This window comes from Seriola aureovittata, chromosome 5 (genome assembly GCF_021018895.1).
Source record: "Seriola aureovittata isolate HTS-2021-v1 ecotype China chromosome 5, ASM2101889v1, whole genome shotgun sequence".
Lineage (NCBI taxonomy): Eukaryota > Metazoa > Chordata > Actinopteri > Carangiformes > Carangidae > Seriola > Seriola aureovittata.
Window position 1 is genome coordinate 7,318,732 of NC_079368.1, and position 13,701 is coordinate 7,332,432.

The window sequence follows — 13,701 nt, forward strand, 5'->3', positions numbered from 1 at the left end:
ACATCTTGTTTACTTCAGAGCATCAGAGCATCATAGGTTGAGTACATACCGGACTGCAGCACGGGCTGGAACTGTCCGGCCATGCAGATTTCCTCCTGTTTCTGGCGGACGACTCTCTGGATGGCAGGGGGGAGGCCGCGGGGGTTACGGGAGAAGATCAGGGCGTAGCCGTCCTCACAGCTTCCATCCTCCTTCAGGGTGCGGCAGGCGTAGGTGATGGCGTAGTTGTCATAGTCTGTGTCAATGACCCAGTAGTTGTCACCTGGAAGAGCAGAGAGCAACAAGTTAGTCTCAATTGTGTGTGAGAAAGACCTACAGTGTGTGTGTGTGTGTGTGTGTTTTTGCATATATAACTGAGGAGGCTCACCTCCGCTGGACAGGTAGCTGGCCAGTCCCTGGTAGTTCATGAACATCTTGCCGGGGGTGCCGGGGTCAGGCACTGAGTACTGAGCAGCCATGTCAGCGCACACAACCCAGAACCTGGAGGCCAAGTAGAGAGAGAAATGTCACATTATCGAGCAGGAATGGAAACATTTATATATTTAAATATATCACCTTAAGACTAAAGAGATTTCTAAAAATGCCAGTTACTCACCCAAAGAGAGTGACCCTGCCCCTGGAGGAGGCCACCATGGACCCATCGTCTCCAACAGTGTACTCAGCAGAAATGTTGTCCTGCAGGAACAAACCCTCTGGATCTTTCTTCTGCAGAGCGTACCATTTTCCTGCATACTGTCGTGAAAAAAAAAAACATCAAAAAGATGAATATACAAATTATTTTAACAGGCAGACATCAGTAGGCTACAGATATGTACATATACAACATTATATTTCATTATACACTGATGAGATCCTGGTTTAAATGGAGGGTGTTGATCATCCTATCCTGGTTGAATATATTTTTCCTACTTGATTGTATCTGTGGGAACTACCTAGCTGCCTTTCCTCTGTCCTCTTTGTGGATTTTTCTTTTTAGAGATATTTCTGTACTCACTCTTTGGGGGTCGAAGTCCTCTTTGACTGTGAAACTGTCCACCACGCAGGAGGCCAGGCCCTGCTCCACGCAGGCCAGGAACAACATCACCAGGGCAAAGATTTGGAAGTCCATTCTAGATGAAAACCCCAATCCAGCAAATGTCAGTTTGGTTGATACTGTGATTTTATTTTATTATTTTTTTCAATTAATAGTTGTTTGAAGAGGCTGCATACATCTTAACCAAAATGTCACTCTAGCAGCTCTATTGTAAAAGTATCAGCTGGTCCCCACAAAGCTGCATCTCCTTACCTGAAGTGCAGAGTGAAGCTGCAGGAGGTTTTCAGTGCAGAGCTGTTGCAGTGTCTGAGATGTGTTGAGAAGAAGGTGCATCAGCCTTTTATACCCAGCGCTTAGACAGACTCACTGATTATTTTCACTTCTTGAACCTAAATGCAGAGTTTAAATCTACCGCTAATCCAGTTAACAAAATCCCCCGGTGTAAGCTGATGAACCCTTGCATAGGCTTTATGTAATTGTTTGCAGGGCTACATAATGGAATACATAATGGCAGATGCCCCGGGGGGGCAGACGGGGAGAGGCCTGAGCCTCAAGTCACACGTCTACAGCGAAGGTTTTTACCTGAGCAAACAGGTGTATTTTGGGCACTAAGGTCACACGAAAACTTCAAATAGGACCAAGTGTTAATAGAGAAAGTAGTGTGAATATAGGCTGAATGAAAGACTGTGAGATACGAGGACTTTATTATGATTCTGTGGTTTGTTTTTCTTTACTTGGTGTCCATGAAACCAGCCATCTTCCTTCTATTTTTCTGTCCATCTTCAGATAAAATGTCCCAACATCTCTGGACTGGGATACTATATACTTACTGTAAAGTTAATGACTGGCCATAAAAGTTTTACCTGTTCTGTTATTATGCTTTACTATGTTCACAACTGGCCTTGAGATCTAGGGACAAAAATAAACTGCCTCACTTTTATTATTGATAGATTATTAATATCTCTGTTTAATTGGACGGTGACTGTAAGTATAAAGAGTTTTATTATTGATTACTGCAGACAAAACTATTAATTTGGACATAAAACATTAAAAGATCCAAGTCCTCAATCAGTTCCACATTCAGATACAAAATACTTTACAGGGCAAAGGATGTGAAACTGAAGAAAGAGGCATTTTCACCGTGACAAGCACCACAAATAAATAAAACTATAACATTTTCCATTATAAAATGGCCTGGAGAGAAGCACTGAGTAATGAATGTTATGTGAGCAGAGGCTCAGGTGTTCCCATCTGCTGTCACTCCATCGGTTAGGAACGTTCTGTCATCTTGTCTGTAAATGCTGCCAGAGCTTCAACCTGTAATCCCGAGCAAAACGTGTCATATCGGAAACAGCTGAGGTGTGTTACAGGAAGTATACACCACCTCAGCATCAGCAACATGCACGCAGACACCAAAGTGTGACAATGCCCTATTGCCAAAAAGCTGTGGTGTGTAACTTTCCATTTTGCTGCTGCAGGTGCATTTTTGTACTCTGTGTTTCCACTGTCATGTTTTTCTGTCATTTGTTAAACCACATTTTGTAGAAATGCTTTAAAGCAACCCTTTTTGTTTTTGTTAAACCCGTTTTTACTTTACTTTATTTACTTTAATGGTTTTCTTCAAGTAGAATCATTTTTTTCTTACTCATTTAAATTATTTCAACTATGAGCAGTGTAACAATTTTATTTGTATTCATTCATTGTAGCTGTGTTGTTTAAAAAAAATGTTGTAAGCAGATCACTGTAATCCTTTTCACCCCTAACAAGTTCCCATCACCAGTCCTCAGGAGATATTTTTGTTTTGCACTACAGTAGGTGAGAGCTAAGTAAAGACGAGAAGCATTCCAGTAAGTCCAGCTGTATTTTTAATCAGCCCTGTTATTGTTGTTGTTCTAATATTAACCTGTCCTGTAGATATTAGGTAAGGCCTCTGGGCTTTGGCATCCTGAGCTGTTGAGGGCAGTCAAAACAGTGTTAACGCTAATCTGAAAACAAAAACTAGGTTTAAACGATCCTGCTGTAAACACACACACTTGCTTAACTGCAGGTGAGCTGAGGCTGAACATGTCTGTGCTCGAGCCATCTCAGGTCACAGGATGACAGGCTATGGACGAGGCAAGTTCCATAACAAGAGGATGTGAGCAGGTGAAAACACTAATCATTTGAAAGACTCCTATTTCTTTTCTTCTTAGCAACGTAGTAATAGGGTTTAAATGTTTGGTCAGTCTTCAGGAACATGAATGCTGTTTTTTTTCTTCAATAAAAAATACACAAAGTTTTTCCATAGATATATGTATATATAAAATCAGCAGTGGAAATCATTTATATCAACATTTTTGAAACCCACTTGTAGCTGAAATGGTTATCTGATTCCCAAATGCCCATCAACAGACATTTTTCAAGCTGATAATACCAAAAAATTCCTACATCCAGCTTTCAGTTGTGAAAATTCACTGCTTTAATCATTTGTGACAATGAACTGACTTCACCTTACAGATAATGAAAATAATTGTTGGATTTCTTAACTCAGTCTGTCTTCATCATGCTAAAGTTGAAAATTAATGTCCAAAAGAAATGAAACACTGTGAAATAATAGTGGTTTTATGGCTGTAGCTAATGTTTTTCACAATAATTCCACATACAATTTAAGCATTTATTATTTGTCAGAGGCTCATAAAACTTCATTTGTAACACAAGGGGAGGAATTTAGGGGAAAGGTATACAATGCTTTTCCCATTAAAATATGAATAAATTACCATTTTACATCTTAAGGAGATTGTTCCCATGATATCTATGCATCTACTTTTTAAAATTATGCCAATGCAATAAGTTAGACCTGTCAAAGTTCTAGTGAGATCCACAAAGGTGTTGATGAACACTTCTCATTCTTCCCATTTCCAGGTAGGACAAATGAAAAACATCCTTTCGTCTTTTATATGATGACTTGTGAGTTTTAATTGCAAAACAAGTTATCACTATAACATTACATCTGTCTCATATGTGCTGTAACAGTTTCTGGGAGAACACCAGTTATACAAAGGTCACATTTGAGAAAACAAAGACAAGGACTACAGTGATTATGTACTTCTGTATTTATGACATGGCTTCATTACAAACATGAACATAATAACTTATGAGGCTGCATTTGCAGTGTTACAACGCTGAGTTCAAGAGCCTTATTTATAACATGTAACTTAAGTAAAATTGCTGTATCTGGCAATCCAGAAAAGTGTTGTGTTATTCAAGGTAACAGTGGACACATCCACAACATAGGAGTACTTGACTGGTTGTGACCTGACTTTGTCATTGTTACTCCAGAAAAAGGAGGAAGAGGGCGGAAATTGCACATCTACGGGGACATCCTCACATCGCCCTCCAAGCTTTACTTCAGAATGGTATCTTCGCTCGCTGTAGGGAGGAAAGTCAAATATTCAAGGTTAGTCAGTTTGGGATTTCGCATGATTCACAATCATGAGGCAAAGTGTAATATTTTGTTGTGTAAACTGGTGTTGCTATTATTGTGTTTGCCTGTATGAGCTGTGCAGCATACAAATGTATGTGTGTGCAAACTGGAGCCTGAATAGCTGACATGTGCATAAGGCTGAAGAGACTACCTTCTGCTAGCTGCTTGGCAATCCGCTCCTGCTCCTCACGGGCCTTTTTCTCCTCCTCTTCAATCCTCCTCTCTTCAGCTGCAATAGGCTTCAGGTGATCTGACAAAAAAAAACAAAAAAAAAACCATTAGTGAAGGACTAAATCGCACCCGTAATCAACTACATGCATTGTATTTCAAAATTACATCTGCTTACATCATCTAAAGTGAAGATCTTGTTGAGCTTCACCAGGAAACATGCTTGTATATAACTTATATATAATGATCTTAAATCTTTAAAGTGTTCACACCTCCGTATGTAAAATGCTGCAGTAATTTAGCACAGATTATTCTCCTCTGTCAGTTTATAAAAACAACTGTTACAACACTGACAGATCAACTGTCTCTAGTGTTTTAAACATAATGATTGGTGTGCAAAATTTGGTCCAAATCATTGTTACATTTAGTGGATTAAAGTGGGTTGATCGCAGTGCATTGTTGCTGTTAAAGACACTACATGATGACTATTAAGAGTAACGCACCATATCTCCTTTTGCCATAGATGATGCCAGCAATCAAAGCTGAATACCTGGCTGTCTGAAATGGAAAGGGGGATACACATTAGTCAAAGTCACAAAATCTCAAATTAGCTGATTAAGATTCAACACAGGTCCACAGTATCTGGAAGTACACAGCAGTTCTTGACACCCTTACATAGCAGCGCTTTCTAACACCTAAGAAATATTGCTAAAGTGTGTCCCTCTTTTAACTCAACAAGACAACAAAAATTAGCCTACTGTAATGCTCTTTTTACTAATCTTCCAAAAAAGTAAATCGAGAAACTACAGCTAATTCAGATGCTGTTAGACTTCTAACGAAAATATTACTCATGTGCTGTCTACAGTACATTGGCTCCCTACGTCTTTTAGAATTGAATTCACCAGTCCTACTTGTATACAAAGCGCTTAAAGGTTTGGCACCGTCTTACGTCACTCACACTCTGTCGTTTTAAGTCCCTCCACGAGCCCTTAGATCCTCTACAGCAGGTCCTCTAAATATCCCAAAAGTTCCCCAGACTAAAACTGGGGAAGCAGCCTTCATTCATGATGCACCTAAACTGTGGAACACCCTACTAAGAAATATTAGAGGGGTGGGCTCAGTGGACATTTTTAAAAGGACAACTGAAAACATAACTGTTAAATCAAGCTTTTAATGAGCTCTTAAGTTTTTTTTTTATTGTATTCATTCATGCAATTTTTTCATTAAATTATTTATTTGATCAATATTAGTTTATTTTAATCTTTTTTTATGATTGCCCTTCTTTAACTCCTTTTTATACTTGTCAAAGCACTTTGTGCTGCATCCTGGAAAGTGCTTTACAAATAAAATGTAATCTTATCTTTTCCCACATCATTGCTACATCCACTTAACTCCACAGCGTTATAGCGCTGCAGGAATTTATTGAGACCATGTTCATGTGAACAAAACACGCAAATTAAATTGGTTTCCAGAGTGTAAGAACCCACTCTTAAGTTCAGCAAACACACAATCCACCGTGAAGCATTAGTTTCATTCAAATATAACAACCCGTCACTCTGTCTGCAGTAGTGGGCAGTAACAAGGACACCTTGAATTAAATAATTATAGGTTAACTTTTTAAATCGAGATAAAGGATGCCATATTATATGTTAAATGCCTCGTGTTGTATAAATATCCATAATTTCTTATGACTTTCTTATTTATAAGCATCAGCTACCACTACGTCGTTTCAATGACAGCTTCTCCTATTAGCTTTTAGCAACGCCAGGAGTGATGTCCGTCAATGCACGTTGCGCTAAACAATAATATTCATCAACTGCGTTATTAAGACCTAATGCAGCACACCTGTAACCATTCACTGGCCTTTGTTTAACTGCAGACTTCAGTAACGTTGCTAAGTTACAGTTAGCTAATGGCTAGCATGCTGCTGAGCTAATGGTTAGCAGGTTAGCGTGCTCTGCGTAGATAGCAAACTGGAATACAACTGCAAAGGTCATTTTACAATGAGACACGAGCAACTTTTTTTATCACAGCATATTTGGCAACACAAACCTTAATCAAAGGCGACACTGCAACTGGAGGAGCCATTGTTTCAGAGGAGGCTAACTGCTAGCAGCAGAGGTCACTTTACCAACGCAGAGGACTGCAAGAGAAGACACGTCTTCTTCGTTGAAGTATTAGTGCAGCTGATATTCTCATTGTGTATGCGCTGCCATCTTCTGGAGTAAATGGTTCCTGGCATCGGAAACTAGATCAGTTGCGTTCGCCATAACGTTTAAGTTTATTTAGTGTATTTGTCATTGTAACTGTACAAAATACGGTTGATATTAAATATATAAAGATATTGAATAACAATATTCCCTTCCTTGCCATAAATATTAATCATCTATAAACAAAGATCACTCCATATCCAATTATATTTTATAAATGTAGAGTATCAATTAAATGTTAGTAATTTAAATAGAATAGAATGGAAACACACTTATACAATATTCATGATCCTAATTTTAGTTGCATAGATTTCCCATTCAAACTACTAGACAATAACCTCCCTCCATACCATGTCATATGCTTTCTGCACATCATAAAACACTGCAGCCTTGTCTCTTTATTCATTGCTCTCCATTCTCTGAAAACGGGGTCCATAATTCCATTACTGAAATACTACTACCACGTGGGACAAGAGACCTTCGGCATCTGTCATGATATTTCTGCATATCTACAAACCTGACAAATACAAAGTTCTGGTTCACGACGTAAGTAAGCCCCTTGCTTAATAGAATATAAAACAATGTAACTCATATAAATCTTTCCTTTTTACAGACAGTCATATTCAGTTTATGTTGACACGAAGTCGGAGATGTGTTAAATGAGTTGTAGTCATGTTTGTTGTGTCATTCAACTGTGACTTGACAACTGTTGCTAATATTTTATGCTCCCTTTTTTTTTTTTTTTTTTACATAAATGGAGTTGGAAAAATATTGCATAGACCAATCTGTGTGTGAGGTGCTGCTGAGTTTCTCTTTTTCATGCATTGTCCAATCAGTGGTCATTTTGAAGTGTTGCAATTTCTTTAGATTATAATTAGCTTTCATTGTTATAGACAGCCTTTTGTCTACCACAGGCTGTGTTAAAATTGCCAGCAGCTACAAAATGCTGAATATCTCAATAGTATGTGTTCTTTCTCTATTATGGCATCAATAGTTATTAGTGAACTAAAATTGGAGCATCTTATTAAACACCCACGAAAGGCTTTTTGCTATAGCAAAGGTCATCCAGGAGAGGGCAGTAGAGACATAGGCAGGGAAACAGGTCTGTGTCTGCCAGTTCTCAGGAAGTTGTAGTATTTTAGTCAATGAGGAGAATAGTTTCATGAGCAGGACAGTGTTTATTGACAACAGAGTATCAGACAACATTGTTTGATACTTTGCAAGTAAGCCATACTTTGCATACTTTGTAGGCAAAATTACTGAACATTGCAAACACATGAAAAGCAGCACCGGTGTTTCAAGGTTTAGTACACTTTGCAAGCCCCTGCAGACCTCCTGTGCATGCACACAGTTTTAAAACATCACAGTTGCAATTAGAAGATAACTAATGTTAGCTGCTGAGATCTATATTCATACCTAGTTAAGCTGCCTCTGAAAAGCACAACGTCCAAAATCAGTGGGGTATGGAGTTGCATTGTAGATTAGCAAAAAGCTCTAAGCCTTGAGAGCTGCTATGGTGATAACAAAAGCTTTTTCATTCATTCTCTTGTGGCCCGAATCAAATCAGCAAAGTCTGACCTCTTCACCCAAATAGTAGGATGCTGACATTACACATTTTCATTGTGGGAATTTGAACCAGGAGGACTGCTTTTAAAACATAAAAAACTTCACTGAAGCCACACTATACTTATACTGAGAGAAGTATTCAAACCCAAGGTGCCATATTCGTGCAGATGCACCACCACATCATATTGACATGTTGTAGATGTGTGTATCATTTTATACACGTTTCCCCAAAATTCTTTCTGACATATTTGATACAGTATATTTGAAAATATTTTAGATTTTGTAATGATGCATTTAACCAGTTGGTCTGGCAGGGTTTAAGAGTTTTAAATAGTATCACTAAACAGGGACTTTGTTTTGTGAAACTGCTCTATATGATAATATAGAGATATGACAACGAGGCTAAAGTGAAAATCGTATGGAGTGTTTCTTTTTTTTATGCCTCTGACTATCAAATAACAAAAATAGTATTTTCTGAATAGAAAAGTAAACATTTTCAGAGGTCAGTCAGTCATACTGCTTAATATACCCCCCCCCCCCCCCCAAAACTGTTTTCACTACTGACCAGCTTGGAGAAGGTGTGTGATCTTGCACCAGCTTTCCAACCACAGATGCTGCCAATTTATTGGAATACACAGCCAGATGTGCCACTACTGGGGAAATAACCCTCATCTTTTGTTCGTGTTACACCTGTTTGTCCCCATCACATACAATTTTTTCCACAGTTTTACAGTCAATCATATATTTCTTTTTTTAAAAAGTACATAAGAAATCAGTGTGCGTGACAATGGCGTGGTGCAAAGCAGTGGTTGAGCTTTTTTGCTGTCCTCTTGGCAAATCTGATCCTCCCTCGTTTATTCAGGGAGGCTGTGTACTGATTGGACTTGAGTTTAGAGTAATAGTCTGAGAACTTGTTGAAGAGGATGGATATGGGCAGGCCGTTGAGGATAATTCCAAAAGCGATGCAGATGAAAGCAAAAAGACGACCCAGTATGGTCTCTGGGTAGACGTCTCCGTAGCCCACGGTGGAGATGCTGACCTGCAGGGGAGAGGGGAGAGCAGTCAGTGTTGATGGAGAAACAGGAATCACAAACCTAACCAGCACACAGGTTCAGTCAGTCTCCTGGTTAGTAGACCTTCACTGACCCATGTTATCATTTTGCCAGTAAATTGGGGCATTTCACAGTTTCCCTGTGTGAGACAGCAAAGTGAGCAGTAGTAGAAAACAAAGGAGTATTGGATCCAAACTGTAAGCCTGGTGAATATATTATCATAAAGACAGCCCCAGTTATTCTGTTCCTAATCCAGTGACACAGGTGAGTATAAATGAGTATAAACAGTTAAACCAGAATGAACAGAACACACTGTAACAATGTAAGTATCAACCAATCATAAGTCTGGAGCCCCTCTCACTGTAAACACTGTTAACACAGGAAAAAGCATACACTGATTTGACCAGAGTATGCAGACTATAAAACCCCAGTACAGCTTGCTAATTATGGTGTGTTATATCATAATGGATTTACTTCTACCAGTTGGGGAAGAATTCTCTAAGCTTCTGTATCGCCCTACTTTGTGCTGTAAATTGTCTGTAGTCAAAGTAATAAAAAGCTAAGCAAAACCAACTATAGGTTGCTGATGGTTAATTTAATGCTCACATAATTATACTTCCACCAAAAATATTCAATTGCCCATTAAAATATTTTAAATTATAGATATAGATCACAATTTTATCCTGTTATAGCAATAATATATAGACAGTCACCACTGTGTGGTCATTAGCCCACGCTACAGTCTTTGGAAAAAGTGGTAGGGCTGTTAAATTGCCCACTCAGGTTTCCTGCTTCTTCTTCTTCTTGCTGATAGTCCAACAGTCTGGCTGTATTGTGTGAATTTATTCAGGGTGTATCTGACTTACAGTGAGAAGATGGACATGCTAACAGACTGCAGCAAACCTGACCCAGAAGTGGGTGTTCCAGGGACTCAAAGACGACACACAATTCTTTTCCCTCTGTTCATGCAAATACAGCAGGAGTCACTGGCAGTGAGTAGTGCTTAAAGTAACCTTTACCATAACCATTACTATGATTACAAGGATTATCGTTTCCTTCCCCAGGATTAGAGTTAAGATTGTACCACTTGGTCAAAGAGGGAGGACAATGATCTGATAATGGGTGTGTTCATGGCAACAGGCAGAATCAAAAGTTTGTGTTAGCTGTTTAACTCATATAAAGACATACAGACATTAACCAGGTTATTCCACCTTTCTTGCCAAGATTGAATCAGTAAAAATACTGTGCGTGATAAAAATACAATCTGTAGTTTGAATCTTTCCGTTGACCACGCAAGTCACACATACCAAAGCACGAGGAGACTCACCCTGGAGTAGAGCTGACCTCATTGTGTTTGGTAAGCCAAGTGGTGTTGGAGTGTAATCTAATAACATTACACAGTTAACACACCATTCAGGGACTATCTCAGCATTAAAGTAATTGAAGGACAGGGCACTTCATTATACTTAATTAAATAGGTTACTTTGGTTTGTTACTTGGGTAAGTGATCTATACAACATTTCTAATTTTAAGACTTGTATGTTTTTTTTAATATCTCACATTCTGTTTATTCTGTCTTTAGGATTGCTGTGTCTTCCCTCTGTGTTGTCACTTTAGATTATATTCTCCAGGTCTTTTACACTACTACGTTTTACGAAGATTTACTTACAGCTGCCCACCACCACGCATGAGGGATGCTGGTAAAGTTTGTTTGCGGCATGTCATGCTCCACGGTATAAACCATGGCAGAGAAGCTGAAGATGCCCATGGCGATGAAGAGGAAGAGGCAGCCCACTTGCTGGTAGCACTGACGCAAAGTGAAGCCAAAAGCCCGCAGACCTGTGGAGTGTCGAGCCAGCTTCAAGATACGAAAGATTCGCATCAGTCTCATGATCCTCAACACTTGCCCCAGCTTTCCCACCTGCCCCACCGCCTGCATGTCAGCCTCGTGCTTCATGTAGTTTTCCTCATTGTCAAAGAACTCTAGGATGGCCTGCAGATACTGAGGCAGGATGGCGATCAGGTCCACGGTGTTGAGCACACTCCTGCTGAAGGATTTGATGTCAGGAGTGGACACCAGACGGAGCAGGTACTCCATGGTGAAGAAGGCGATGCACATTGACTCCACGTATTCCCAGTATGTCTTGCCACTGAGCTGACCTGTGGGAGTTCTGTATTGCATCTCCTCCACCGTGTTGAGAGTCATGGCCACCAGGGAGATCAGGACAAACAGACTGGAGGCCACAGCCATCAACTTGGCCTTAACAGACGAAAACGGCTTCTCCATCAGGTTCCAGATAGCTCGGCGCTTGTGGCCCATGAACATGTCATGAAAGAGCTCCTCATTCTCCTCGATCTCCACCTCGGCCTCCAGCTCCCTCTGGATCTTCAGCTGGTCATTCAGCTCATCCTGCCTCTCCTCAAAGGAGATGCGGCAACAGCGGTGGGTGTTCTTGATCCTCACGCCCCAGTAGTTGATTTCCTCCAGGAAGTTGCGAGGACACAATTCATCCTTGATCCACAGCACCCCAGTCCTGTAGAAGTTGAAGATGCTGTGGAAGACATCTGGGTCCCTGTCAAAGAAGTACTCGTTGTTGGTCACAGTGTAGTCGTCACACAGGTCCAGCTTCATGTTGTGGTCAGTGTAAGTGGCCAGTCTTCCTATTCTGGTTTTGGGGTATTTGGCAGCCATCTTGTAGGCTATCTGATAGGGCTTCCCCCCTACATTGATATTGATCATGTAATTTCTCTTTGAGGGTGAGGGCTGCTTGGAGAAGCTGTAGGGAGTACTGTCATCTTCTTCATCCTCATACTCAGCGTAAATGTCGTAGATGTCTCTGCTCAGCTCCTGCATGGAGTTCCATGTCTTCACGCAGCTTTCCTTGGCTAGTGGGTAAACAATCTCAGAGGGTCTTCGATTAATATCCGAATCAGTGACTTTGTAGTTGGGGAAGAGACTCTGTCTCCTGTTCCACAAGTTGGCCACCTTGCTGGTGCTCCCCATGTCGATCCCCCCAGACTACACAGCAGACAGAGCGCTCAGACCAGCCAGCATTACTTCTGTCTAATACCCCCTTCACCTAAGCATGGAGGACAGGAGCAGGATGCCTCATGGCCCCATTAATGTTGCTGACTGAGAGGATCCGCGTGCTTACAGGACATCTAAATACCATTATCCCCTGCTGAGCTGCCTGGCTGACATGACGTTGGCTGCGTGGCATATCTCACAAATGCCCCTCAGGAATTCACCCACTTTTAGCCTATAAATATTTTATGATTTGAATTTATAGTGCTAACATCTGATTTGAGTAATTTAAAGATATAAGTTACAACTCAACTGTTGTTGTGCATTCATTTATGAATGCATAGGCAATGTGTCTTGCATTAATCTTTTTGAAATCCCTACAGATTACTCAAGGAACTCATATTGGAAGGCTATGATTGGAAAATACCATTGTGTGTGTTTTTAGTTACTTTCACGTTGCTTGTGGGAAAACTACAAGACTATGTGACCATTTCTTTCTATATTTATTACAAAATACGTTACAAATTTTTATTATAGTAAAAGTCTTTTAAGAATTGACTATAAATTGTTTATGTGGGTTGTTATTTATGTACTGCTTTAGGACTCCTGCACTGAAGGGGAACAAAGGAAGGCTGGTGGATACATTAAAGAGGATAAGGGCTTTAAGCATTAGCCTACTTCCTAATTGGGAGGGGTGCAGGATTCTTTGGACATGAGGTGTGTCTTGGAAATAATCTTTTGTTTTTATATTAAACCTATAGAGAGAAATCTGCTGGAAGGCTGTGACATGCTATAACACATTACCTTAACTAAGAGATAGCAGTGGTTAAACCAGATGAGATTTCTACTCAGAAGAAGTCCAGTATCTAACATAACAATGCAATTGCAATTGAATCCTCTTATTGGATACCAGATCACTGTCCTGCTGATTAACACCTGACCAGAGATGAAGTTCTGCATAGCTGCTGTTTGATGACATGATGGACAGTTTATTTTTTTATTTATTTGTAGTTTATTAACCTTTATTTACCTCTCTGATGCCAACTAGTTGCTGACTAGTTAAAACAATTAAGGATTTAAGTTGTTAAAGCAGTGACATTTAAATAGAGCTACCAGACTTAGGCTAGGCTTGTTAGTGTAGTGTGTCAAAAGAACTAAAGGTGAGCTGGATTTGTCATGATAAC

The 13,701-nt window shown here is 39.9% G+C and overlaps 2 protein-coding genes across 2 annotated transcripts; both read right to left on the minus strand.

Moving 5' to 3' along the window:
- Nucleotides 1-14: 14 nt before the first annotated feature.
- LOC130169212 (purpurin-like) lies at nucleotides 15-1,108 on the minus strand. The gene is made up of 4 exons (XM_056375721.1): nucleotides 995-1,108; nucleotides 596-732; nucleotides 368-480; nucleotides 15-262 (listed from the first exon to the last, which is right to left on the minus strand). The coding sequence occupies exons 1-4, from the start codon at nucleotides 1,106-1,108 to the stop codon at nucleotides 15-17; spliced, it is 612 nt and encodes a 203-aa protein (XP_056231696.1).
- A 3,307-nt stretch (nucleotides 1,109-4,415) lies between these two features.
- Nucleotides 4,416-12,534, minus strand: LOC130169213 (potassium voltage-gated channel subfamily V member 2-like). Its single transcript, XM_056375722.1, has 5 exons — nucleotides 11,162-12,534; nucleotides 9,240-9,479; nucleotides 5,168-5,222; nucleotides 4,648-4,746; nucleotides 4,416-4,441 (listed from the first exon to the last, which is right to left on the minus strand). Exons 1-5 carry the CDS (start codon nucleotides 12,494-12,496, stop codon nucleotides 4,416-4,418), a joined length of 1,755 nt encoding a protein of 584 aa, XP_056231697.1. The 5' UTR covers nucleotides 12,497-12,534.
- Nucleotides 12,535-13,701: the final 1,167 nt, after the last annotated feature.